The sequence below is a fragment of the Fusarium proliferatum genome (genome assembly GCF_900067095.1).
Source record: "Fusarium proliferatum ET1 genome assembly, contig: FPRO_scaffold014, whole genome shotgun sequence".
NCBI lineage: Eukaryota > Fungi > Ascomycota > Sordariomycetes > Hypocreales > Nectriaceae > Fusarium > Fusarium proliferatum.
In genome coordinates this window covers 617,461-643,226 of record NW_022194803.1, presented here as the reverse complement: position 1 = coordinate 643,226, position 25,766 = coordinate 617,461, and the positions used below count along the sequence as shown (strand labels likewise).

The 25,766-nt window shown below is 48.9% G+C and overlaps 10 protein-coding genes across 10 annotated transcripts; 6 read left to right on the top strand and 4 right to left on the bottom strand.

The window, feature by feature from the left end:
• Positions 1–639: 639 nt before the first annotated feature.
• Positions 640–4,916, bottom strand: FPRO_03941 (uncharacterized protein; the record flags this gene model as incomplete). Its single annotated transcript, XM_031223953.1, has 4 exons — positions 640–3,400; positions 3,449–3,528; positions 3,620–3,701; positions 3,763–4,916. The coding sequence occupies 4 exons, from the start codon at positions 4,914–4,916 to the stop codon at positions 640–642; spliced, it is 4,077 nt and encodes a 1,358-aa protein (XP_031089261.1).
• Positions 4,917–5,309: 393 nt separating this feature from the next.
• On the top strand, positions 5,310–7,004 carry FPRO_03942 (uncharacterized protein; the record flags this gene model as incomplete). Its single annotated transcript, XM_031223952.1, has 1 exon — positions 5,310–7,004. One exon carries the CDS (start codon positions 5,310–5,312, stop codon positions 7,002–7,004), a length of 1,695 nt encoding a protein of 564 aa, XP_031089260.1.
• Positions 7,005–7,296: 292 nt separating this feature from the next.
• Positions 7,297–8,112, bottom strand: FPRO_03943 (uncharacterized protein; the record flags this gene model as incomplete). The annotated part of the gene is made up of 1 exon (XM_031223951.1): positions 7,297–8,112. One exon carries the CDS (start codon positions 8,110–8,112, stop codon positions 7,297–7,299), a length of 816 nt encoding a protein of 271 aa, XP_031089259.1.
• A 588-nt stretch (positions 8,113–8,700) lies between these two features.
• Positions 8,701–9,732, top strand: FPRO_03944 (uncharacterized protein; the record flags this gene model as incomplete). The annotated part of the gene is made up of 1 exon (XM_031223950.1): positions 8,701–9,732. One exon carries the CDS (start codon positions 8,701–8,703, stop codon positions 9,730–9,732), a length of 1,032 nt encoding a protein of 343 aa, XP_031089258.1.
• Positions 9,733–9,820: 88 nt separating this feature from the next.
• Positions 9,821–11,447, bottom strand: FPRO_03945 (uncharacterized protein; the record flags this gene model as incomplete). The annotated part of the gene is made up of 2 exons (XM_031223949.1): positions 9,821–10,964; positions 11,020–11,447. 2 exons carry the CDS (start codon positions 11,445–11,447, stop codon positions 9,821–9,823), a joined length of 1,572 nt encoding a protein of 523 aa, XP_031089257.1.
• A 337-nt stretch (positions 11,448–11,784) lies between these two features.
• Positions 11,785–15,757, top strand: FPRO_03946 (uncharacterized protein; the record flags this gene model as incomplete). The annotated part of the gene is made up of 2 exons (XM_031223948.1): positions 11,785–12,340; positions 12,393–15,757. 2 exons carry the CDS (start codon positions 11,785–11,787, stop codon positions 15,755–15,757), a joined length of 3,921 nt encoding a protein of 1,306 aa, XP_031089256.1.
• A 334-nt stretch (positions 15,758–16,091) lies between these two features.
• FPRO_03947 (uncharacterized protein) lies at positions 16,092–16,730 on the top strand (the record flags this gene model as incomplete). Its single annotated transcript, XM_031223946.1, has 1 exon — positions 16,092–16,730. The coding sequence occupies one exon, from the start codon at positions 16,092–16,094 to the stop codon at positions 16,728–16,730; it is 639 nt and encodes a 212-aa protein (XP_031089255.1).
• Positions 16,731–18,075: 1,345 nt separating this feature from the next.
• On the bottom strand, positions 18,076–19,613 carry FPRO_03948 (uncharacterized protein; the record flags this gene model as incomplete). The annotated part of the gene is made up of 2 exons (XM_031223945.1): positions 18,076–19,516; positions 19,564–19,613. The coding sequence occupies 2 exons, from the start codon at positions 19,611–19,613 to the stop codon at positions 18,076–18,078; spliced, it is 1,491 nt and encodes a 496-aa protein (XP_031089254.1).
• Positions 19,614–20,288: 675 nt separating this feature from the next.
• FPRO_03949 (uncharacterized protein) lies at positions 20,289–21,382 on the top strand (the record flags this gene model as incomplete). Its single annotated transcript, XM_031223944.1, has 3 exons — positions 20,289–20,574; positions 20,621–20,844; positions 20,894–21,382. 3 exons carry the CDS (start codon positions 20,289–20,291, stop codon positions 21,380–21,382), a joined length of 999 nt encoding a protein of 332 aa, XP_031089253.1.
• A 795-nt stretch (positions 21,383–22,177) lies between these two features.
• Positions 22,178–25,648, top strand: FPRO_03950 (putative bifunctional P-450:NADPH-P450 reductase; the record flags this gene model as incomplete). The annotated part of the gene is made up of 6 exons (XM_031223943.1): positions 22,178–22,244; positions 22,295–22,375; positions 22,429–22,708; positions 22,756–23,611; positions 23,657–24,155; positions 24,204–25,648. 6 exons carry the CDS (start codon positions 22,178–22,180, stop codon positions 25,646–25,648), a joined length of 3,228 nt encoding a protein of 1,075 aa, XP_031089252.1.
• Positions 25,649–25,766: the final 118 nt, after the last annotated feature.

The window sequence follows — 25,766 nt, the reverse complement described above, 5'->3', positions numbered from 1 at the left end:
TACCTTTCAGCTATCACATTCACAAAATCAAGTAAACTCCAGGCTTTTCAATTACTTACAGACCGTTATATATACCAGAACCGAGGCAATTACCCAAACGAGCCAAGAATATGCATCTCTGCCCCTCTGACGATATCTCGCATACGGAAATCCTACCGATTCGAGATATCAGCCATTTAACCGATCGCGTGTGGGTTGCAGTGCAGGTTCTGTTTTAAGGAGATGGCCCGGCAGAAGCAATTCACGTGGCAGCCATCAGTGCGAGAAACAAGGCACGAGAGACATCCCCGCATCTTGAAGTACCGAATTACTTTGAATGGGTCGAAATAGTTCGTAAGTAGTCAATTACCGCCTACAAGATTAAGCTTCAGGGTGACAAAATAAGTCATAGGAACATAATATACACTTTTTCTTTAATATAAACTTCTAGTAGAAGCTCAAAACCTTCCGCGATGACCAAAAATTCTTATTGCAGGCCTCAGGACTTTGCGAACGTGGTCAAGATAGGAAGCTGGATCTTTTGTTGAGATGGTGTGTGGGTGCTACGATACGTCACGCGAGGTTTCTTATCAGGAATAGGTCGATAGCAGCCCATGCATGCCGATCTAATCTAGGAATTATCTCTGCGGTATCCGTAGACTATGCATTCTCGCCTTCTGCTATCCTGGCCATTTCTGCTCGTCCAATTGTTCCGTAACGCTGTGAGTCAAACATCCACCGAATAATCGTCTCTGTAGCCTGGAACATCTCGCGCTGGCTCTCCTCAAGGTCTGGCGCCTGTACCGCGCTCGTGTTTGATAGGTCAATTGGCCTTTGCTCGAGGCTCATGTTAGCCATCTGCGATTGCATGGCCCATCCGTCATCTCGCATCTGTAATATGTCCTCACGCCGCTTCTTGAGTGCCTCTCCACGTGTAAGCGCTTCCTCCGGATAGTCCGGAATAGACTCCAATTCATTAATCACACTTCGCATGTCCTCTAGCATAGTATCTGGAACTGTCTCGCTCCATCCTTCAATGGCTACTTCGTAGCAACCCAAAGCCAGATTAATGGGAGATCCATCGCCAAAGTATCGCTGTGCAGGTCCAAAGTCTTGACGGAATCTGATATTGGGATCAGCGCCGCTACGCAGAAGCTTTCCGACAAGGAAATGATTTTGGAATAAGGCGGCTCGGCACAAGGCGGTACCCAATTTTGGATGATCAAAGTTTATGCACTCTCTGGCTGCGAAGGGTGAGTTCTCGGACAGCATGCACTGGACTTGCGCCGTGTAGATCTCTGCTTCGACTACGTTCTTGCGGGCCGGTGGTGAAGAAGCCAGGATAGTCCATGCGCTTTGTTGTTCGGCAGGGTCACCGATGTGATCGACAATAAAGTCAAACTGCTCATTGTGATGTAGCAAAGCCCTTGAATCAGATGACATATGATTTGGTGTTAGGAGATATCGTAGGATGGACAGCGATGTCTCCGTTCTTTGCTCAAGGAGCTCCTTGAAGATGGATATCCTTGGAAGGTCGGGCCCTAATTGATAAGGGCTGCCAATTTGCGCTCCATGCTGAATCAGAAGATTTGCTAGGTCAAGGTATCCATGTAAGATAGCTTCAACAACAGGCGGTCTAGTCCCTGCTGGATGATCCGTAACGGAAACCCCGGACGCTATGAGCTCTTCCGCTATGACTATCCCAGGGGGAGAAGAAGCCGGTCTCGCAGCTAGGTCATGGAGCAGAGTCCGTGGACACTCAGAATAACTTTCGATCTCACAGCCGTAGTCTCTCAACAGTCGAAACACCCTCTCGTCATTGAGCAATATCGCTTCGCGTATGGGTCGATTGTCAGGCGAGCCAGATGGATTATGGCCCATTTTTAGTAATGCTTCAACAATATCACGATTCCCAAGTCGAATCTGCATGCACAAGGCTTCTCCCGACTGTTCTCTGATGGAGGAAGTTGTACTCAGTAATTCTCTCTGCTCCTTAAAAATAGCAAGCGTTTCTTCGACATCGGAACGATATCTCGGGCCGTTTCTGATGAGACGGCTGAGCAAGGAAAACGTATCTCGATTGCCCGCCTTTTTCTCCTGAGTCGCCATCAAAAGAGTGAGATCGTCAAAACCATTAAACAATCCTGAAATTCTGGATTCATCATGATCTTGATATAAGAACAGTCGAAGGAAATTTGGTAATGCCAACATGGCGGCAAGCTGGATGGGTGACTTTCCGTCAACTTGAATCATGGGATCTGCTCCAAGTGCGATGAGAACTTGCGCGGCATGAATGTTTTGGAAGAGAACACATCGCCCGAGAGGCGTCGTCTGGATAGACATAGTTCCCTCCCAGTCGGCATGCGCTTTGAGGACCTCGGCTCTCATACCACCCGACGCAGCATCGATCAGGCCTCCAGCGCCAAGTAAGCCTCTAGCCATTGGCATCATCTCATCTTTCTCAAATCTCCAGAGCCAGTGGAGAGGGGTGTCTTGTCCCAGAGGATGACCTTTTGGATCCGCGCCGTGGCGAAGGAGCGCTAGAGAAGCGTCCAGGTGAGCATTCCGACAAGCACAGACTAACGGCGTTTCTTCACAATCTTGATTCGGGAGGTCGATGTTTAGCTTAAACGTGTTGATAAGATAGTCAATTGTCTTGGCTTGTCCGCGGGCTGCTGCCATGTGCAGAATTCCGTGTCCACGGCTGTTGACAAAGATCCTGTCGAAGTGAGTCACTTGCCGGGCATTCTCATTCATTACAGGTGAGCTCCTCAGTGACTGCTCATACGCTCCTCCAAGCTCCTCTTTCAGTTCTCGCTGAAGTTGTTCCACATTATCGACCGAAAATTCTTTCCTCAAGTGTCGAGGCAAGAATGCAAGTGAACCAGGAACACCACTAAAGTAATTCGCAAGCCTTCTTGCGTTCTGGTATGTTTCAGTTGCGTTCTTTCTCTGCTCATCACTCAACAGCGGCAAAGCGTCCTCGAGATCTTGGCCAGCCTGCCATCCTCCACGAAGAGTAGCCCACTGCAGACTAGACGGAAAGACGGCTAACAGCTCAGGTGGTGTTTGTCCCAGGGCTTGGCTCACGCGCCATACACATGATGCTGCGAGATATTCGAACCCGCTTGAATCATCAGACCCGGTCACTGCGTCACTTGCCGCTCTTCGAAGTGCAGCACAAGCTTTCGCGGGGTCGAGGGAGGTGCCAAACTCGGCGATGTGGCATCGGAAGAGAAACCAGGCTGCAAAGAGTTTATGGAGCTCTACATCGCGACTTTGGTCACCAGAGTCCGAGATGGCTTGCAGTGCTTCGAGGATGTGCTTCTGCTGTTGCCATGACAGGATGTTCTTCAGCTTCTCGGGCTCAAAGACGAAGCCTGGGTTTACTGGAGCTTTGACTAGGGGCCTAAAGCCGGGGCTGCAAAAGGTGTTAGCATAAATAAACATGCTTTTCAGGATATCTTACGTGTTGTTCTGAGGATCATAAGTAGCTCCAACAGTGCCTAAAAATAGGCCAGCGCCATCTGCACTAATCCCATGCTTTCCCTGATAGGATGTCAGCCCGGGATATGGAAGATTCTCCGCCTCATGATGGAGGATCGGAAGGAGAACTGTTTGAGGGGAAAAGGTCACTCACCGGAGGTTCATTGTCTTCAACTTCCTTCCACTTGCGATTCATTTGGTCGACATTATTCAAGTAGTCGTCAATTGCCGAAAGACTAGGGTAGTAAGAGATCAGTCGGGTCGCACTTTAGTAGATCTGGGGGAGTTTTCGCATACGGGATACCTCTCAGAGCAGCCTGTGCCTTGGCCAAAGACCTATCTGCTAGATTCTTTTGGATCGTCTGTTCAAGGACATATAGAACCATCTCCGTACAATGCTGGTTGATCTCACGCATATCAAAGTAGTCTTGGATCATTGATGTCGCTCTGTGTAGAAGTCGTCCCGACCGCTTTAATTGAGCCAGCGTTACCGAACCCGAAGGTTCTCGTCGAGGACTAAACTCATAATGAAGGTTCGCCAAATCGCCATCTGCAAATGTTTCGCAGACAAGTAAACCAAAAGAGTAGACGTCGCATAGCTTTGCGGCCTCTGCCGTGACTATGCCGTCGGTTTCCGGTGCCGCATATCTCGGCGTCTTGCAGATGAAGCGGTAAGAGTCGTGCTTCTCAGAACCATAGACAGCGCCTCCAAAATCAGCCAGTTTAGCTATATAAGCCCCATTGCTGGATTTGTCCGCGAATATTAGTACGTTCTGACGCTTGATGTCGCCGTGAATAATGCTGCAAGCGTGAATGATAGATAAGCCTTTCCCCGCATCGTACAGCAGCTTTTGCTTGACAGCGAACGAAAGTGGAGATTTCGAATTACTCTGGATATCCTCCAACGTTCCGTGCTCTGCATGCTCGATGACAAGTTGAGGATAGACGCTTCCGGATGCTCCGTTGGGTCCCCAACATAAGCCGACCAGGCGGACGATGTTAGGGTGATACCGGAGGGTCTCATGAAGAAGAGCGCGAATTTCGAGCAATACGTGATCCCAGCCTGCTTTGGGTAGATCATCAGATTGAGACTGGATTCGAACAGTTTTCAAGGCCACGACACGGTTTTGGCGGATAACTGCAGGTGCAGAGCTGATCGCTTGAGGGTTTGGGATCGCTTTGGCCCGTTCTACTGAGAATGTTGCCCCGCGGTCGATGAATGAGCGCTCGGTGAAGCCTTTGATGTACTGATCGATAAAAACAGTTTCTGTGTTGCGTCCCTTTTTTTCCAGGGATGAGACATGGGCCAGGAAAGTTGGGAATCTGTTTTCATTTCGAGTGAGCTGTTCCTTGATTTGTTCCTCGACAGATTGGAGCTGTACACTGTTTGCTGGTAGCGTTGAGGGAGCCTGCCATAAAATCTGGCTGAAAGGGTCAATAATTGTCTCCATTTTGAGTGGTTGACGTGATGAAGGTCTCAGGATGCGAAAAAAACGAAGTTGAGAATGAAATCTGCCTTGGCTCTGTGATGTCTCGGACGCTGCGCCTGCATAGTATGATAACGCTGATGCTGTGATCGTGATTGGCTACCCTAAGCCACGCAAGTTCAGCTCAGCCCAGCCTATTCAGTTCTAGGCCCTTTCGATGCATCTGCCACGTAAGAGTTCGATTTCAGGCTGCAATGGTTATGCCTTGATTAAAATTGCCTCATATGACTTGATATCAATCAAACAAACATTAAACACATCGGATCTAGCGGCTCAAGATACCAGAATCCAGCTGGCCAACCTTTATTCTAGCTAGCTCAGACCACTAGCCTAGCCACGATCCAGCAGCTCACTACGATGCTTGATCCAGGGTCCATCATCGCCCTCACGCAAATCACATACGAAGGCGCCAAACGAGCTGTAGACCTAGTCCTCACAGCGATACACTTTCCCAAAGAGTGCGAGGAGTTGTTTGTGCAGCTGAAGCTCGAGCAGTTCCGTCTGCAGTGCTGGGGTCGAAGTGCGGGGTTGGAGCAAGGCAGACTCATCGAGGCTCTACATCCGATCTTCCCGGAGATACGAAACGCACTTGACTGCATAAGTGCACTTTTTCAGGACTTGAATAAGTTGCAGGCAAAGTTTGGTATCGTGTCTACGTCTGTGGAGGATGTAGGTCACAGGCAAAAGGAACTAGCGTACAAGTGGAACGAAGAGCTACATAAGCAGGGCCTGGCACTTCCTGGTAAACAGGTTGAAGATGGGGCCCCGTCTCTGATCTCGAAGGAACAGAAGGCGTTTTTCCCGGTTGGGACCTTCAAGGTTAACCTACCAGCTCGTCTACGATGGGCATTAGGGAACAAGTCCAAGTTCCGCGAGTGCGTGGCCGAGCTGGAAAGATACACCAACAAACTGAACCAACTTCTACCAGAGCGTCAGAGTCTTCAGTACAAACAAGACTGGACAAGAGTGAACATAATAATCGTCGGAAAGGCTGATGACGAGAACACTGTTTCCCTCCTACGAAATGCCCTGGATGGAAGTCCGGCAATGGAAGCTTCACTCCGAGGGCTGGTGGACAGAAAATCAGTCGCTGCAGCTCCGAGTACTACAAACTTCCTCCGGGGCAACCCACAGCTAGACATGAGTGCTTTCTCTATGCGTCCGGGAATCCGGGAAAAGGACAGATTTATCACAACAAGTAAAACTACTGGTGAGCTGGTTGTTTTTGAAAAGAAGTCGTGGGATGATGAACGATCAATGGCCAACCGCTCTAAACTGCAGATGCGGCTTGGCCGACTTGTTGCGATGCTCCGTCCAGGCAGAAGTGACTGCATCTTAAAAGCTATCGGTTTTGCAGAAGATGAAGTTACTAAATGCTGGTGGATCGTATATGAGATGCCCTCCTTCATATCAATGAATCCTAACCTTCGTGTCATGACGCTTCACGAGCGGTTGGGGCGTCAATCTTTCCACCTGGCTCCCCTCGAAGTTCGGATGAAACTCGCCTTCTCGCTTGCATCAGCATACTCAGAGCTTTTTAGCAGTGGCTGGGTTCACAAGGCTATTAGCAGCCACAGCATCGTGTACTTTGGTCCTTACACTGATATACTTCGTCCTTCTGTAGTCGGTTTCGAATTTTCTCGTCAGGACACCGAAGAGTCAAACGTCGATGCCGCCAAGACGCCGGCACAAGTCGAAAAGAGCATCTACCGACATCCTGATTATATCGGTAGCGAGGCAATGAGATACAAGACACAATATGATATTTACTCGTTCGGCCTCGTGCTGATAGAGATTTCTTTCTGGCAGCCACTAAAAGATGTCTGTCCTTACGCCAAGGGGGAAGTCTTTGGGAAAGAAGAGGCGAAGAATGTACAGAAATGGGCAGTTCAGGTTGCAGACACGCAATTTGCATTCAGAGTTGGTACTGCGTATGCCAATGTTGTGAGCTGGTGTCTCAAGAGCGGTGCAAGAGTGAGCAAAGATCAGGAGGACTGGCATCCAGCATTGGCATTTAACGATCGTGTTGTTGTCCCGCTTTCTGGGATATAGCCTAATCTAATACATATTTCAGTTTGGCAAGTCCCTGTGGTCGGCAGACTAGTTGGAAACGGAAACAACGTAATGGGGGAGAAGCGCTGATGGGCAGTTAATGAATTGTGTTACGGTTAAGATGCGAGAGGAGCTAGCCCTCTCAATTAGCAGAGGTAGCTAAAACACTCCACTCGCAAGGTGTATACAACGACTTATACCGAACATTGCTTCTGAGTTTTGGTAGAACACTTATTCTGACCAGGATAATATTTTGTTCTCCATAACAATAGTTGTCCCCAAAACAGTTACTTTAGCAACTGCAACCATCACAATCGCAGCATCCATCATCACCATCACCATCACCAGTATTTGCGCCTTCTTTGCTGCCATTGGCCTTCGTCATCGGCTCTTGCGATTGATACTGATGCTCATACGCCGATCCAGCGCCCACGACTGTCGCGCCCGCAGTGCTGTACAAGGCTGTCCGCATATAAAACTGGAACGCCTTGATATTTTCATCCGGAGGAATAAGCTGTAGCTCGTGGTATGCCGTTTGGGTGTTATTTTCGAACCATGGAAAGTCGAGGGCGCAGTCTTCAGGCTGTTTGATGATGCGCTTCGCAAATTGCCGTGAGAAACTTTGACAGTCGTTGAAGCCGAGGACATATACGCCAAACGACTTATGAGCGGCTTGGCATTCCTCATCAACTCTCTTCTCCGACATCTTGGTCCAGCCGATCTGGCAGATATAGTAGTCTTGAGCATACGGCTTGCCCTCGCTGTCAAGGCTCTCTTGTCGAAGCCGCATCATCTCGTCTTGCATGGACCATAGCGCAATCTTGCTCTCGTAGTCAATCGACGGTACCAAAGACCCGACAAGATGTCCTTTTGGCAGGCTTTTGTACTTTTGTCGCGACGGGAGCCTCAGCTCGTATTTCTTGCCGTACACGAATAACGCCCAGTGGTATAAATGGCCGTCTTTAATCCGACGAGAGAACCACACATTTTCGCCTCTGCTTCTGTCCTGCTCCTGTGCCTTGCGTCGCTCGACCTCTTCCTCGAGTCTTTTCCTGTGCGCTTCGTCCTTTGCAAGGGCCTTGGCCTCGAGTGTATGGATAACCGACATGATGGGTAGAGATGCCGATTGTCGAACTGGATCTTTCGACTAGATTCTTGCGGGCATAAGAGGGAATACGCTCTGCCCATCCACCTAGGCGATTATTGTATCACAGGTGCATTGCATATTCGTCTTTGTAATTGATGCCCTAGCATGCTTACACCTGCCATTGCGGCACAGCTGGTAGATCAGCGGCCAATATGACCGCTTCTGGGTACTCCGTAGCCGAAGTGCTTATCAACCCCCCTGTTCTAGCATGACGCCAACTAATCAGGTGGTCGGAATGACTTGTGAACTGCACAGTGACGTTATGTTCCTTCGTCATGACCACCATGATGAAAAGCTTGATTTGTCGTTTAGCTAAGCGATAAGTGAGATTCAGTAACTGCTTCCCTTGCTCTTCCAATAATAGTCATAATTTAGCTGCCTCAACCATTCACAGCAAGACCTATCGTGACGTCAGCTATCAGCTGCTGCATTCTGGTCTTGTGACCGACATGTCGTTCGGAATCTTATGCCACCTTTTATCCTACAATCAACGCGAACGAACCACTATTGAGGAAACTCTGAAGACACAATACCCTTCATCGACAGACAATGCACGAAATCTCTCGACAACACACCCTGACTACGGTCAGACCAGTTCCATTCGATCAATCCGTATCACTCTTTGACATTCCCGACGGCACAAGAAGAATCGGACAATCTAAGCCGGGCACTCTCGTCCTGCCGGCCGTGTACACGAACCAAGGGAAGCTCCATCGACTCAGTTTTGACTATGGCGTCGGAATATATCTACAAGTTGATCTAGACGTGTCTAGGCTGAATGAAATCCATAACCACCTCTGGATGGTCGGGAAGCCGATGCCTGGACGACCGCTACATCAACATCTTGTGTACGGTCGGAAGATAGTGTGTGCTGAGCAGGCAGACCTTCATCTGCTTTGGGATGACTATCGGCTGTTTGTAAAGCCATGCCCCGATTATTTATTGTCATTTGACTTTTGGGAGCGATATCTGTGCGGCGGCGATGACAGCTTATGGGCTATCGCTGCCGGTATGGTCCAGTCATATACATGGCTGATCCAAGACAAGTCCGACTGGAAGGTCGCGCAGGCAGAGGGTATTCTTTCAGACTCCATCACCTGGGATCGCTGGACCGCCTTTGTCTCTTCTTTCACCGACCATCTTGAAGCAGAAGATCTCGATATCAATCCACGCTTTAAGTACGGCAACCTTCGGCTCCCACGGATCCAATGGATATGGCGGTTTCGCTCTCACACCGGGGTGGTACACGCATTCGTCAATGGATATCTGAACCCATATTCTAGTTACCGTCATTTCTTCAATCAGATGGTGGCGCCTATCACGGTGGCAACGGTTTATTTTGCGCTTATCTTGGCCGCGATGCAGGTCGGGCTGGCCACGACGATGCTGCAAGAGAGTGACGCATTCCAGAGCGCGTCGATGTGCTTTACTGTGTTGGCTATTGTTGGACCGATCGCAGTGGTTGTAGTTCTGGTGGCCGGGGTCATGGGTTACGTATTCATGTGGAATCTGTGTCACGCGGTGAGGTTAAGGAGGATGGAAAAGTTGGAATCCAAGATGTTAGGTAAACAGGAAGTGTAAATACAAATAGTAGTCTATTATCTTACCATAGTAATAGTGGTCCTAGCTATTATAAGTCGAGCAAAGAAAGCTGAGATTTCCTTGATAATTATGCCCATAGGCCTCTGGGAACTATTTTGACCAGGTCTGTCTGAAAGCCAACGTAATACCGAATCTCGTCCGTATCCCAGGGTATGGGGATAATACTAAGGTGATTCAAGAATGGCTGACCTCCGTTACGATAATTTACAATGCTTATTTGGGTTTCTCGTCTCTTCTGTACATTTTTCTTAAGACTGTACACAGCCACGCCGTCTGTAAAGTGCCTAGGGAGGCCTTTATAGACTCCGCCCTCTGGCGATTGTAGGAACCGACAGTTCCTACCAAGAGCTTCATGTCGACTATATCCCGTGAGAGTTTGAAAGCTATCAGAGACGTATACTATGGGGCAGTCTTCAAGAGTAATGTCGCAAACGACAAAGGAACATGACATGTCGATATGACCGATTTTGAACTGGGGATTTTTCCGAGTAGCAACCAGCCAGAGCACTCTGGCGGCGTCTAATCCGCTTGTGCTATAAATCTCTTTCAATCCGGGTGTCGTCAAATCGGCAGAGGTTGTAGGTATTTGGGCCTTTTCATTGTGATCTATGGACCCGGGGTATATCTTGGGAGAAGGCACATCATACGTAGATAGCTGATATGCCTCAGTAAGTTGATCTGTGGTTTGGCATGACTTCTTGTCCCCCTGTGACGATCCTGGAAGATTATGATCACCCGATAGGCTTTGGCGGTTGTGTGAAAGGAGGGCTAAATCAAACCCTTCGAAGGAGGGTTCTAAATCAGACTCGGACGGAAGATCCGTGACTGTTGTGCTATAATATAACCCTGGGGATTGTTTTCCAGCGAGTATCACTGTACTATTAATATCAGTGGGCTGATGTGATGATGCTGTACCATGCGTCCCTGCTTTTGTACCCAGTCCATCGTAGTCTTCCAACGGAAGTTGAGCGGGGGATCCAGGAAATGAAGCTGGAGGCGAGCCACATAAGGACTCGGTATATTCGAGAAAACGTTTCATTGCAAAATCGGCCTCTGTTCCATACCATTCGGAGCCCTTGCACCCTGATATGCTAGCCAATTCAATGCGGTCGTTATCCAAGGCTTGCAATCTTGATTTGATGTCTTTGAACTCCTCTTTAAAGTCTGTTTCGAATCTTTTGGTACGTTCATTCAATGACGCAATGGTAGAACTAAGGCCATAGATGTCAGAAAAGAGGATGACCACTGATATCATGGTGCACTTACAAGGTCATGGCACTCAGCGCCATATCCAACGATACTTTATATGTCGTAATCGTATCCCGAAAAAGCTGGATCTCCTTGTCTCTGAACGCCCAGGCCATTTGCTTCCAGACTCGAATTTGGATGGGTCCATCTCTCGCGGTCTGAGTGAAACCATGTAACAAGGCCGTGAACTCGTCGAATATGTTCAAGCAATTCTCTAAGGGTGCCTTCAAGCTGACGCAGAGTTCGAGGTGACTAGACAACCTATCCTGAACATTTGTGATATGGGCAAGGATCTCATATAAGGCTCTCAAATCGGTCGATAGCGCGGCGATGTCCTTTGGGGCATTTTGAAGGCTATCGATGAATTCGTACAATCGCTTGGAGCCATGTAGCAGTGCACCCACAATGCCAACGACGCTCGCTGTCACAGAAAGCGGATCAGACATTGTAAAATTGTTTGCTGTGGGAGGAACTGCTTAGGGTTGGTGGGGAAGATCTCCTTACCATTTGTTATTCCTATTTTCAGCCGCAGATATCGATTACTAGATATTTATCTTACTAGAATAATATGCAATACTGCATGCAATTTCTCTCCTTCTCATTGGCTGTTGGTCAGGAACGTCTCGCAGTCTGCCTTGTAAGACCGCCTCATGTGCCGCCTGGCAGCCTTGCTGAGTGCCTTGTTAGGTCTTTATGCATAAGCGACTGATTACGGGAGTACCATGTTTTTGCGCACAGTCCCCTTCATTTTTTTTCTTTGTAAACCTACACAACACCAACAAAATGGAAGTGACCGGCCTTGCCGTTGGTGTTGTCGGACTCGCTGGTCTCTTCAGCGTCTGTTTGGACTCGCTTTCTCGCTTTCAAACTTACCGCGATTCGAATTCCGAAACCCACGTATTGGATACCCGTTTCCGAGCGGCTAGGGCCCGATTTGAACAGTGGGGAGTCAGTGTTGGCATCTCCGATGGGCGGCTTCAGCCAGATCATCATCGTGGACTTGATAACAAAGAGACAGCGAATTTGATCGAGAGCATCCTGGAAATTATAGCAAAGACTATTTGTGATGAGTCAATTCTCCAGAGAACTCGCACCGGACCCATACTACAGAGCGGGCAGTTTCGCGGCCTGTCGCAGTCCAGAAGCAAGCGATTAAAATGGGCACTCGGTGGTAAGGACAGTCGCCTTGAGCAAGTCGACGTGTTCGAGAAGCTGGTGCAGCAGCTTTATAACCTGATTCAACCAGAGGACAAAGGCCAAAATTTTGAAGGATTGGAGAGCACAGCTTGGGTAGAGGATATTCGTCAAATGCTAACCAAGATCGAGGACGGGATCAAGTGTAAGTCTTGTCACTTAGCACTACCTTGTATACTTCGGCTAACAGAAGGAAGCTGGAGTGAAGCGCGACGTACTCTCATGGCTTGGAGAATCATCTCCAATTGACAAATACGATGATTCAGTCAGTCAAAGAGTCGACACGACCTGTGAATGGATATTTGACAGGCCTACGTTCAAAACGTGGCTTTCCCCAGTGGACCCAACCAAACCAAGCGTACTGTGGATAAACGGGCCTGCAGGGTTTGGGAAGACCGTTTTGTGTGCTCATATCGTCCATCATCTGACTGAATCTCTGGATCAACCCGTAACCCATTTCTTTTTCACATCCGATCATACAAGCCGAGAAGATCCCTTCTTTGCTCTGCGGTCGTGGCAGCGTCAGATTGCTGCCACCAACGACGATGCTTTCGAATGTATTCTTCGAGTCTGGGAAAACAGCTCTTCAGGGAAGGCTTCTAGAAAGGTTCTTTTGGAACTGTTGAAGGATCTAGCCACTACAATTCCAGGTTGCATATTCATCGCTGACGGATTGGATGAGTGCTCTCAATTGAGTAACGGAGACGTATCAGTTGCTAGGTTCCTACGAGATGTCATGGGCGCCATAACAGGTACAGATGTCAGACTTCTTCTCGTTAGTCGTGATGAGCCTGAGATCAGAGAGGCTCTCATAGAGCATAGACAAATTTTGTCAGAATACAAGGTCAGCACGAAGGATGTTCGGGCCGATACAGCAGCCTTTTCCCAGTCTGTCGTCAATAGGAAGCTGGGTGGTAAAAGCGAGGATATCCGGTTAGCCATATCAGAGTCCATGACGGATAAGTGCCAAGGGCAGTTTCTGTGGATCAAGATGCAAGAACAGTGTTTGCGAAGCACAATGAGCAAGAAACGACTTCACGAAGTGGTGGAGAATACACCTTCTGGTCTTGATCGCCTTTATGACCAGACCTGGAGTAGGATTATGAACATGCCGCAATGGGATCAAGATCGAGCTTTTTCTGTTCTGCGTTGGACTGCGTTCACATTCCTGCCCCTGACTGTCTACGAGGTCACCGAAGCCATCATAATCACTCAGTTTGAAGAACTGGATCTGAACGAATACCCCGAGAATATTGATGAAGAGTATGTTAGAACCGAGATAGTCATGATCTGTGGCCCTCTTCTGGAAGTCCACGGCCACATGGAGAACTCATCACCTGGAGATTGGACGCTTCGCATACCGCATTTCTCGGTGTACCAATACCTTGTCGAACATCTGCCAGCACCAGCCTGGATGCAAATAAACGGCACTTTACCAAGGAAACACGAGGAGATCCACCATACAGCCATAGCGCGGGCCTGTATACAATATCTCAGCTCGCCACACGTTTGGGAAGAAGACGTTCACTTTGACCCTTGTTCTAAAAGCTTCCTTGGCTATGCCGCTTACGCTTGGATGCAGCACGCTAAGTCAGGATTCATGGAACCATCACTTCTTGATCTTTCGAAAGCCTTTTTACTCAACGATGGAGTCCATTTTAACTCCTTAGTCAACTACTTTGCGACACACCAGAAGACAAGCTTGGCTGATACCGTATACCGGTTGCCACAGCTTCGCCCATTTGAATATGTGTTTTACGGAGGATGGATTAGCATGGCAGAGTATCTTATGGATGACTCAGATGTCAATGAAATTGGTGCTCACGGGCGATCACCTATCTTTTCGGCGTGCCGTTCCGGCTCAGTAGAGTCAGTCCACATGCTCATTGAACATGGTGCTGACTTGAACATCACTGATTCTTATGGCCGGACCTGCCTTCACATAGCAGCCCAGTATGGGTATGAAGACATTGTTAGGATTTTGGTAAAGTCAAAAGTCTACGTATCAACAAGGGATCATCGGGGCTATACGCCGATGCATTTTGCCTCAGTGTGGGGACACATCAAGTGTTACCAGTATTTGCTGGAGCAGGGAGCCGATGTCAACATAAAGAGTGAGCGGGGTTCCAACGTTGTGCATACCGCCTGTCTTTACGCTGGTCGGGCTGAGCTACTTAGATTCATCCTTCGGAATGCGCCTAACGATTTTGCAACGAAACATGATTACGCATATTGTTCGCCACTCGATCTTGTAAGTAGGTCTGGGGATGTCGATATGGCCAAAGTTCTTTTCGAGCATGGGGCAATTTCTTCCTTGTTCATTCCCAACGACCACGGTGAGCTACCGCTTCTTGTCGCAGTGTCTCATGGTCATGTCGAACTTGTGAAGCTGTTCCTGGAGCACGGTGGAGATAGGACCTTGTCTATTCCAAGTACAAATGGTGTAACGGCACTCCATTTTGCCTGTTCTGAAGAAGGGTACGATGACGTCATTGGTCTCCTTCTTCGTCCAGGGGTCGAACAATCGCTACTGATGGGAATACAAGAGGGAAACACACCACTGCACGTGGCCTCTGTAGCAGGACACGACAGTTACGTAAAGTTGATACTTCGATATCTAGAGCCTGAGCATCAACGTCTCCTAGAAATCAGGAACAAAAAGCTCCAGACGCCTTTACATTTTGCAGCATTCAACGGGCACAGCAAGATCTCAAGAACACTACTAGGATATGGAGCAGATCCTAATGCCCTTGACTGTCACAAAATTAGTCCATTATGGGTAGCATCATCTAAAGGTAATAGCGAGGTTGTTGACGAACTACTCTCGCACGGGGCAGGAAAGACCATTACAACTCCAAATAAAAATGGCAAAACACCATCATATTCCGCTGCCGCTGGCAACCACGTCGAAGTGGTCAAGATCCTCCTGGGGATCCCTGGCATCTCCGTTAATCAACAGACCACGTATGGATTCACGCCTCTCTTCATTGCTTCAAGAAACGGATATCACGACGTTGTAGAGTTACTCCTTGCAGCGGATTCGATTGACAAAGACAGTGAGAACTGGCTAGGGCTGACTCCCTTATTCGCGGCTATAGCGAATGGTCATCTGGAAGTTACAAAACTGCTGCTCTCCAAGGGAGCGTCTGTACAATCCCGGGTCAGCATTGGTCAGAACTTGCTCTGGTGGGGTCAACGTTCAAACGAGCCGGGCTTGGTACAGCTATTGGAAGCACGCGAAGATATCACAAATGCCTCTAATTGGAAAAATACTCCTCTGCCTGGACCATTCACCAGTCTAAAGCCACTCTCACAGAACGCGGAGACTGTAGCCTGTACGCCGGGCATGCTGTGCTGTCATGTTTGTACTTTGACCGTACAGAAGGATCAGAATTTTGATTGCTACGAATGCGAGGATTGCTATATGTTTCTCTGCTCAGAATGCTACAGTCGAGGGTTTCGCCTTTGTCCGAGGTCGCATATTTTGGTTTCATGCAATCGAGCAGGGGAAACAGTCCCGTTGATTTCTGAAGTGAGTAGTTCGCAATTTACTGCTGACTGAAGACTCCCGCTAGTCACCGAGCAGATATCAAAGTCCCATGAGTGCCAATGGCCAATCTTGACATCCATGGGCTCGAGCCATAGATGGCCCAAGCTTCAAAACTGCCTGGGAATACGATAGTTGAACGGCCGGAGACGTCTGAGTGCATGATGATGCGCTTATCGCTTATCATTGCCGGTATCCACCCAGGCATCTTAGCTTGGCCGTTTCATGAACCTGACCCATCTAAGCACCTCCAACCCCATCCTCTACTTCTCAGCAAACCTCCTTTCCCCAATAACACCGCTACCCATCATTCTGAGAAACACCACTTCAGATCAGGTTACATTCAGAAATGTCTACGTACTCCGATATCATTGACGGGGGCGATTTTGTTGACTCGGATGATGAATTTGAAGTCGAAGAAGTTTCCGAAAACCCCCAACGCTACCTCGAGGGGCTTTACTACCCTATTTGTATTGGCGAAACCTTGGCTGATCGGTATCGAATCGAACACAAGCTGGGCCATGGAGGCTTCTCAACTGTCTGGATGGCATATGATATGCTGGCGAAAAAAGATGTGGCGCTTAAGATTATGACGCCTGAAGAGTCAAATGAGCATGAATACAAGATGCAAACAGAGATCGCCAGAAGCATCCACCACAACTCTCATCTCATACTCTATGAGAACACATTTCTTCTCCGTGGATCAAGCGTTGATCACAGAGTTCTCGTCTTGCCTTTACAAAGTCCCAATCTTCGAGATCATCTCCGTCAGAAGCCAGTGGCAGTCCGGATGTCAGCTGCAAAGCAACTCTTGCAAGCCATCAGCCATCTACATGATAGCGGGATCGTTCATAGAGGTCAGCCAAGTCATTTCACCGCTGCTGGAGGATACTTCTTTCAAGGCACTTATGGAGGTTTACGAAGTGTAGAGCCCTTCAAGCTCGTATTTGACGTACTAAAAGACATCTTCCATAGTATATGCGCATAACATCTGCTGTCCCTACTTGATATATCTGGTTACTACATTGATGTTGATTAGGAATAGGACAAATGCCTGACCTGCTTTAAACATTCCGTTACCATTCCGTCGTCACCTTTTAGCGCTCTGATCCTCGACATGACCCCTGTTAGGGTCAGTATGCCTAGAGGACGAACCGGCGTTCAGACCCAACAGCGAAATTCAGCGTTGTAACAACCTAAAGGTCCGCAAACGGGCTAACGGTGTTTCAACCCAGTCGCCCAAGGCAGAGCATCAAAATCACGATAGTCAATAGAACGTTAATTCCTTGTAGATAAGGTAATGAGTGATCATCTCCTAATCCTGCCATGGTATGCTCCTGGCAAATCGCATAACAGTCCACCAACGAAGCCCTTTTTTTTCATTAACCCCGGCTTACTGGTCTCTATATTTTAGGTACTAAGATTCTTAGCCATCCTTTTCCAGTACGCAAGCGGGGCTGACAACCTGGGCAACCGCTCAGGTATCTATGAGAAATACCCTGGCCCTATTTGTTATCATGTCTGACACCGAGTCAACTGCCTATCAAAGCTGAGTGCTCTCTTTTTTAGCTAGCTCCACTGTTAAAAGCCTCCTCGACTTAGAATTGATCGCACTTTAGGACGCTGGAGATTATTCTTACAAGTCATATCCACGAGAGGTTATGTTTGTCACAAGCTAAAGAGAACACTCTCGGTACGAGATTCCTGTAAATAATACTTAAGGAAGTTGACAGCGATTGAAACACGAGGCACCCTTGGTTGGCGATCGTTACGTGTCTCAGAGCCCCTGCCGCGCTAAACCCGGTGAGAACAGGGCTTTGGTCTTGCGCCAAACTTGGCAGGGTCAGCCACCGAAGATGGTCCAGGGTACTTTTTGATCGCTGACTCTTGCATCTATTTTTTGGTCCAACGTACAGCTCAAGGAGGCTCGATTGATAGAAACCTTGGTAGGACGTAGTTAGGTTGCAGCGCTTTCAGTATTGTGAAGCTTGCTTGAAAAAACCATTCTTGTATAGGCAAGAGCTGTTTTTGTCGATTCCTGAACCTCAGTTAAATTGTAAAGCTCGATTTTGAAGATGGTAGACGAAACAGCAAAAGAGGGAGGATGTAAGATAAACTTATCTTGAGTTTAGCACAAGGATGAAACGAGAATGATTTTCTTATAAATGCATTCCAAGAAGCCGATATCAGTTTGGTAAAGGCCTAATAATTACAATATTCTAAACTGGCATGTCATATCTATAGCATCTTTGTTGTAAGACTGGGAATATTATCTATCTATGCCTAAGAGGAAATAAAAATTCTAACACGCCATAATTCACTAGGTATAACTCTCAAGCACCTAGATACAACAACCAAGCTCGCATGTCTTGCCCCAACCTCTGAGCAACCTCATGAATCTCTGGCAAGCCCTGCCACGATAACTCAACCGACAAATCTCCATCCTTCACAGAAACCATACTGATCTGAATCGCTGGCCCAACGACATTCCCACTCAGCGTAAATCTCGCACTCCCCAGCGCAAAACCATCATCCTCCGTCTTGCCATCAATAACACCAAGATTCGTGACCTCCCACGATAAGTCACGAGGTCTCTTCCCTAGGGACTCGAGGTAATCATGCCAATCAGATACAACCTTCATCAAGCCGACTACGTTATCGTTCACACCAGCGTCGAGGCGTTTTTCTATATCCTCGCGGATTTGCTGTGCTGCTTTCCAGATCGTGGGCTCTAGATCGCCGATGGGTTGGGCGGGCCAGTTGTTGATACGTGCTTGGGCTCTCATATCGCTGACAATTTCGTGGTCGAATAGGTGGGAGAGGGATGCGGTGCAGTTCTGAATGCTATTGTCGAGGTCAACTGATGCGTACTTTGACGGTCGAAGCTCTTTGCGTAAGAACTTTCGATGATCTATTGCTGTTGCGACTTGAAAGGCATCGGTGTTTCCCTCATTGATGTCAACGGATAGACAGGCTAGGACGATTCCGTGGATAAGGCCTGTAAGTGTAGTATCGTTCTCTCGGCATTGGCTAAGAAGCTTCTTCAAGGTAATGGCATCAATACTTATGGCCTTGAAGCGCGTGATGTAAGGATCAGCCTGGATAGGTGCCCACCGAGCTTTTGACTCTGCTGAGTGGAAGCAAGATGGACAAAGACCATGCCAGATCTCGGAGCAAGCATACCCCAAGCTCAAGTTATGTTTTGCCAGTTTCTCTTGTGGTTGGGGGAAGCTATCCTTACATATAGAAGTTGTTATGGCTCGAGATCCGCGTCGGAGTAGTGATGAAGAAAGCGGGTAGTTGAGGCTCTGGAGTAGTTTTTTCTGAAAGATCTTGGCACCCATACCATCGTGGTTAGCGTGGTTCCAGACATACATCACATCCACAAAGTTGTCTGTCTTGGTCCGCATCAGACATATTCTCCATCCAGGCCTTGTCTCAATACTCTCAAACTTGGAGTCGAGCTGATACCCCAGATTCGCTTCAAACGCCCTTTCATACTCCTTCAAATCCGGTCGGACATCCCAAGATACATGGTCTGCGAGATCAAGCGACGGGAGCGACACCCAAGCAGGCTTTTTCGTGCTCTCACCGACAAGACCAACTTGTAGAAGTGGAAACTGAAGCACCGTTTGGGCAATGGCTTGGTCGAAGCGTCGGAAGACTCTGTCCTGTTTATCGAAGCCGTGGAGGGATGGTGGGAGTGTGTAGCGGCATGTGAGGGCTGTACTGCAGTAGTAGTCCAGGTTGTGCAGCGCTGATTCGCACAACTCGCTAGGGTTATCAGCGAGGGTACTAGCACGCTATATCGGGATACTCACATCTGGCCGAGACGCCGAATGAAAGACTTTGGCTTTGGACTCGATGACATTTTCATTACTTGCTTGTAAACTAATTGTTGGATCTGCACTTGAGGAGTGAGCTTGTCAAAACTCTTTTATACCGAAAATGCCGTCAATTTAGTCAATGCTCCAAGCCTCAATATGATACTATTCCCAACGTCCTCGGCCCGCGGACTCGAAATTCGTCACCGTCTCGCGTTCAATCGGAGCTCGCTCTCGCTTGTCAAACACTTTTATCCCTGTCGCTTCTGTTAGCGGAGCCCCCGGCATAATAGGCTATCATTACGCAATTTGCACGCTGCGCCCTGTGTCCATTTCTGCTTTACTTATCTTAGTGGCCCCCGCTGACTCGGCAGTTAGCTTTTTGCTCGACGTCGCCCTGACAAACGATGCTATTTTCCCTCTCTGAAACAGGGTAGCACAAAGCTTAAACAGCCCCGAGCATCCGGGATTAATTGGTGAAATGATAGAGATGTCCTTCCGGAGAAGCCACTAGCGTTTTGTATACCGGGGGGATTCAAAAGGTTGATGGGGCCTGTCCCCATTGTGAAAATATCTGAATCAACTTACCTTAAGCTTTCTGATCTACTTTATCGTCTTTTTAATCATACGATCTCCTCGCTTGGGAATAATCGCGTGTTTGTTACTTTTTTGTTTCAACGGGCAGATAACCCGATTCAGTTATTAGCTTTGACTCGTCGGCCATGAATAGCACGGAGAGGACAGCTTACGTGGTGCAGTTTCTACAACATGAGGTTTCGAAGCTTCACTCGCGAGAAACATGCTGGCATCAATCTGGCGTCGGCGGTCTCCTAGCGCTGCTTCGTGCGAATCTCTCAGAGTCGAAGTCGTGGAATAGCAGTTTTGTCTCCGGGGGACCGTATACGTTCAACGCGACGGGCAACTTATTCACAGTGGACCTTGCGACGAAGCATTTTGATGTCAATACTGTTGATCAAGATACATTTATCACTCTGACTTATGTTCATGGTACGTTCCACTCTATGGGTGATTTGAGCCATACTGATGATTACAGCGCTATGCCTGATCATTGCATTCTTCCTGGTGTATCCCATTATTCTCCTTATGGAGTCAAGTACAGTGCTATGTGATCTGATCAATAAACCCGTCGCCAAGCATACTGTTCGGAAATGGGAGTCTGTACTCCGAGCCTTTGTGTTTACGCCTCTCGTCATCGCTGGGTTAGTGGCGGGAATCATCGCAATGGGTTCATCGGACCATTTCAGGACTGAACACGGGGTATGGTCCCAGACGAGCCTGTTGAATACCCAACTAATGCGTCTACCAGGTCATTGGACTAGTGACAGTAGTGTTTGCAGGTTTTGCATCACTTCTTTACTTCTTCGACTTCTTCTTTGGCTCAAGACTGGCCCGAACAGTCATGGGGATGCGGTGGCGTCAAAACCTCAAGTATTTTGACATGTTTGTCTGCCAAGTCATCCTCATGCTCTCCGGCTTCGTCTTAACAGATGGCTTCGACGACCTTTCCGTCATGGGCCTGTGCTACATCCAGATCTCCCTCGCATGGGCAGTATCTCTCGGTATGATAGCAGCGTTTGTCTGGAACAGCGCCATGGTCTTGATGACAGCGCAATGGTTCCTCGTCCGTCGAGCACGACCCGGCGCCGGCGGAGTCATCGCCAACGCCAACAACAGAATGTGGCGGCTCGTGCGCTTCCGCCGCCGTCGTCGTCAACCGTCCCCAGAGCCTACGCAGTCATACGAAATGGGCTCGTCGTCAGAAACGTCTGAAACTTGCGGTCGGCGGACGGACTGAAGCTGGGGCTGTGCTGGGATACTTATGGACGCCAAGCGTTCCAGGATAGATAGAGTTTCTGACATTTTCGGTTTAGTTTAATGATCAGTTTTTTTAACAATGTTTTTCGCTCCGGGCATCAAGGACGCCGTGAAGAACCCTTCCCGTGTGATAATTTCCCCCCAGCGGAGCCCATGTTCTCCGGGGCAGTCACTGTACTGTAAAACGCAAGGCTGAGATGCAGGGCCCAGACTCTGCTGCCAAGTTCCTGACGGGCGGAAGCCAAACTCAAACCACGGAGACTGTTTTTCGGAAAAGCCTGACATAATTGATGGTGTCTGATTCGTTGAACTGAGAGTTTGACCGCTTATTTTTAGAGTTGGACAACGTATCGGGCGCCCGCGGGTTGCCGACAAGGGTGCCCGCGGAGCATATTTTATGGGGGACTTTTATAAGGCTGCGTGCCGTTATCCGGACCCCGCGGGCGTTTGAAGCGTTGGCGCGGGCGGAGTAGTCAGCGGGAGTTGATGATCGTCAGTGCGGAGTTACAGCCGGGTATTATCACCAAAGTAAGGGTAATGAGATCAATGCGTTGTCTGAGAGAGGAATGCGTAAATGGCTTGCTCAGCCTCACCATCTTTTGACTATAACATGTCTTGAAGAAAGCTATGTTGGAGTAGTAAATCCATCGACATCAACACCAAAACAATTCATAGCAAGCATCTACTTTAAACAGCAAGCGATTTGCTCTTTTAAGATATATCACAACTGTCTACAGACTCAAAAGACAACTAAATCTGCACCTCGGAACCCAAAATGGCAGTAAAGCAAGAATCGAAAAAGCACGATGAGAAACACAAGGGACAAATCCCTGGACCAAAGGGTACATCACCTTGAACACCAATGCCGTCCATCACATGCTAATCATCGCAGGCCTTCCGATCATCGGTAGCCTTCTAGACATCGACCTCACAGACTCCCTGAAATCAATAATCGACATGGCCAAAGATTATCGTACGTCACCGACCACCGCTATTCCCGACCTTCCGCTTACACTACATTCGCAGCAAAACTATTCGCACTAAATATAGGAGGAAACACAGAGGTCATGATCTGCAGTCGCGAGCTCATGGACGAACTATCAGACGAGTCACGATTCCACAAACTTGTCGTCGGAGGTGTCGAAAAGCTTCGGCCTCTAGCTGGCGATGGCCTCTTCTCGGCGCAGCATAATAACCAGGAATGGGCTATTGCGCATCGAATCCTCATGCCGCTGTTTGGACCTCTAACGATCAGAGAGATGTTTCCCGACATGCGAGATATCGCAGAACAACTCTGCCTAAAATGGTTGGGTTGCTCGTCCTCGACGGAAGTCATGATGCTAACCTTTACAGGGCGCGAACAGGTTCCTCAGCTACCATCGACGTTGGAAACGATTTCACACGATTAACACTCGACACCATTGCCCTCTGCACAATGGGTTTCCGCTTCAACAGCTTCTATAGCAACGACAAGATGCACCCTTTTGTCGAGAGCATGGTCGCAGCTCTCATCGACGCTGAAAAGCAATCCTTCCTCCCCGACGTCGTGCAATCACTAAGAATACGAGCCCAATCCCATTTCAAGAAACACGCTGCTGTGATGAAGAGCACGTGTCAGGACATTCTCGACCAGCGACGGAAGCATCCTGTCGACGGTAAAGATCTCCTCAATGCTATGATGAGTGGCAAAGATCCCAAGACGGGGATGGGCATGAGTGATGGGAATATCGTCGACAACCTCATCACTTTCCTCATCGCGGGCCATGAGACTACATCTGGTCTCTTATCCTTCGCATTCTACTATCTCCTCGAGAACCCCGAGAAGCTACAGAAGGCTCGCGAGGAGGTCGACGAGGTATTGGGCGATGAGAACATCACAGCCGACCATCTCCCCAAGATGCCCTACATCAACATGATCTTCCGCGAGACTCTTCGTCTCATGCCCACCGCACCAGGGTTCTATGTCACACCGTTCAAAGACGAAGTAATCGGCGGCCAATACAACGTCTCCGCAGGCGATCCCCTGTTCCTCTTCCTCCACATGATCCACCGCGATCCCGAAGTCTGGGGCCCTGATGCCGAGGAGTTCAGGCCTGAGAGGATGGCGGACGAGCACTTCAATAAACTCCCCAAGAACGCCTGGAAGCCCTTCGGAAATGGTATGCGAGGCTGTATCGGTCGAGAATTCGCATGGCAGGAAGCTCAAATCGTAAGTACCACTTCTTATCGTTCTATCACTAGCTAACATTCGGAGGTTACAATCATGCTTCTCCAGAACTTCGACATGGTCAAGGCCGACCCCAACTACAAGCTCAAGATTAAGCAGTCTCTCACCATCAAGCCAGACGGTTTCAACATGAAGGTCAAGCTCCGAGAGGGACGCGACTTGACCAACCTCTTCAAGAACCCCAGTCTCGCAAGTTCCAAGCAACCCAGTCTCTCCAGCCGAAAGAACCTCAACATCTCACAGAAGGACCTGAAGCCCATTTCGATCTTTTACGGGTCCAACACAGGAACTTGTGAGGCTTTGGCAGAGCGGCTATCGGCGGATTGTGCGACATTCGGGTTCATGCCTTCTAAGCCTCTGCCGCTTGATGACGCTACGAGGAACCTGTCCAAAGATGGACCGAATATCATCTTGGCTGCTTCCTACGATGGAAAGCCTTCTGATAATGCGACTGAGTTTACTAAGTGGGCTGAGGCGCTGCAGCCCGGGGAGTTAGAGGGCACTCAGTTTGCTGTCTTCGGATGCGGTAAGTCTTTCGTCTCTTCATATCTCACCTCCATCTGACGCTTCTTAGGCCATAAGGACTGGGTGTCAACCTTGTATCGCATTCCCAAGGTTCTCGACAAGTGCTTAGCAGACGCTGGCGCCGATCGTCTAGTTGAAATTGGTCTCACCGACGCTAGCACCGGCCGTTTATACCCCGACTTCGACGACTGGGCACATAGCAAACTCTTCCCCGAACTCGCCAGCCGCCACGGTATCACTCTTGACCACGAGCCTGACTCTCTCGAACTCAGCGTCACTATCAACCAGTCCCAGCGGAACGATATCGGAGGCAACTTCAAGAGGGCCGAGGTCGTGGAGAATACTCTTCTCACTAGCCCTGGTGTTCCTCGAAAGTACAGTCTACTCCTCAAGTTACCGAAGGATATGGCGTACACTCCGGGTGATCATGTCTTGGTTCTGCCTAAGAATCCTCCTCAACTTGTGGATCGGGTCATGACTTGCTTTGGTGTAGATGATGATACTGTCTTGACTGTGTCATCCCAACGACCGACTTTCCTTCCCACTGGTACTCCCATCCTTGCTTCGAACCTCTTCAGCACACTTGTTGAACTGTCCCAGACAGTCAGCCGCACCAGCCTCAAGAGACTTGTGGACTTTGCAGGCAATGATGAGACCAAGGTTGAAATCCAAAGTCTCGCTGGTGATAGGTACGACGCCGAGGTCGACCAACAACGCATGTCCATCCTCGACATTCTCCGCAAGTACCCCTCCATCAACATGCCCCTATCAACCTTCCTCTCCATGCTTCCCCAGATGCGTCCCCGCACGTACTCCTTTGCCTCAACACCAGAGTGGAAGCCCGGCCACGGCTCACTTCTCTTCTCCGTCGTTGAAGCCACTGAAGCCAGTGGATCATCGCTTGCACGCCCAGGCGGTCTAGCTACCAACTACATGGCCCAGCTTCGTCCCGGAGACTCTATTCTTGTTGAGCCTCGACCTTGCAGAGTTGAGCTGCGCACTGCCATGACCGCTGAGCTCAACGTTCCTGTCGTCATGATCGCTGTGGGCGCCGGCCTCGCTCCCTTTTTGGGATTCATGCAGAAGCGATACCTACAGGCTCAGAACTCAGGCCACTTGTCCAACTCCCCCTGCACACTCTTCTTTGGATGCCGTGGTGCTAAGATGGATGACATCTGCCGCGATAAGCTAGATGAGTACTCCCGTGCAGGTGTTGTATCAATCCATCGTGCCTTCAGCCGCGATTGGGACTCGCCGTACAAGTATGTTCAGCACTTGGTGGCTAAGCACGCTGATACCTTGGCGCGACTTTGGGGACAGGGTGCTATCGTAATGATTTGCAGTGGTAAGAAGGTTTCTGACGATGTGTTTGATGTTTTGGGCCCTATTCTTCATAACGAGGATAGAAGGTTGAATATAACCAGGGCGAGTGACTGGAAGACTTGGAGGGATGGTGTTAGTAAAGAGCGATTGATCTTGGAGGTGTTTGGCTAGGTTGGCTTGGTGACTAGTGCCTTTGTTGTATAGTATAGCATTGCGGGTTTCTTTCTTGTACTGTGTAGATCAGTATAGACTTCATTTAACAACACTTCATTGTGCACACCATCTCTTC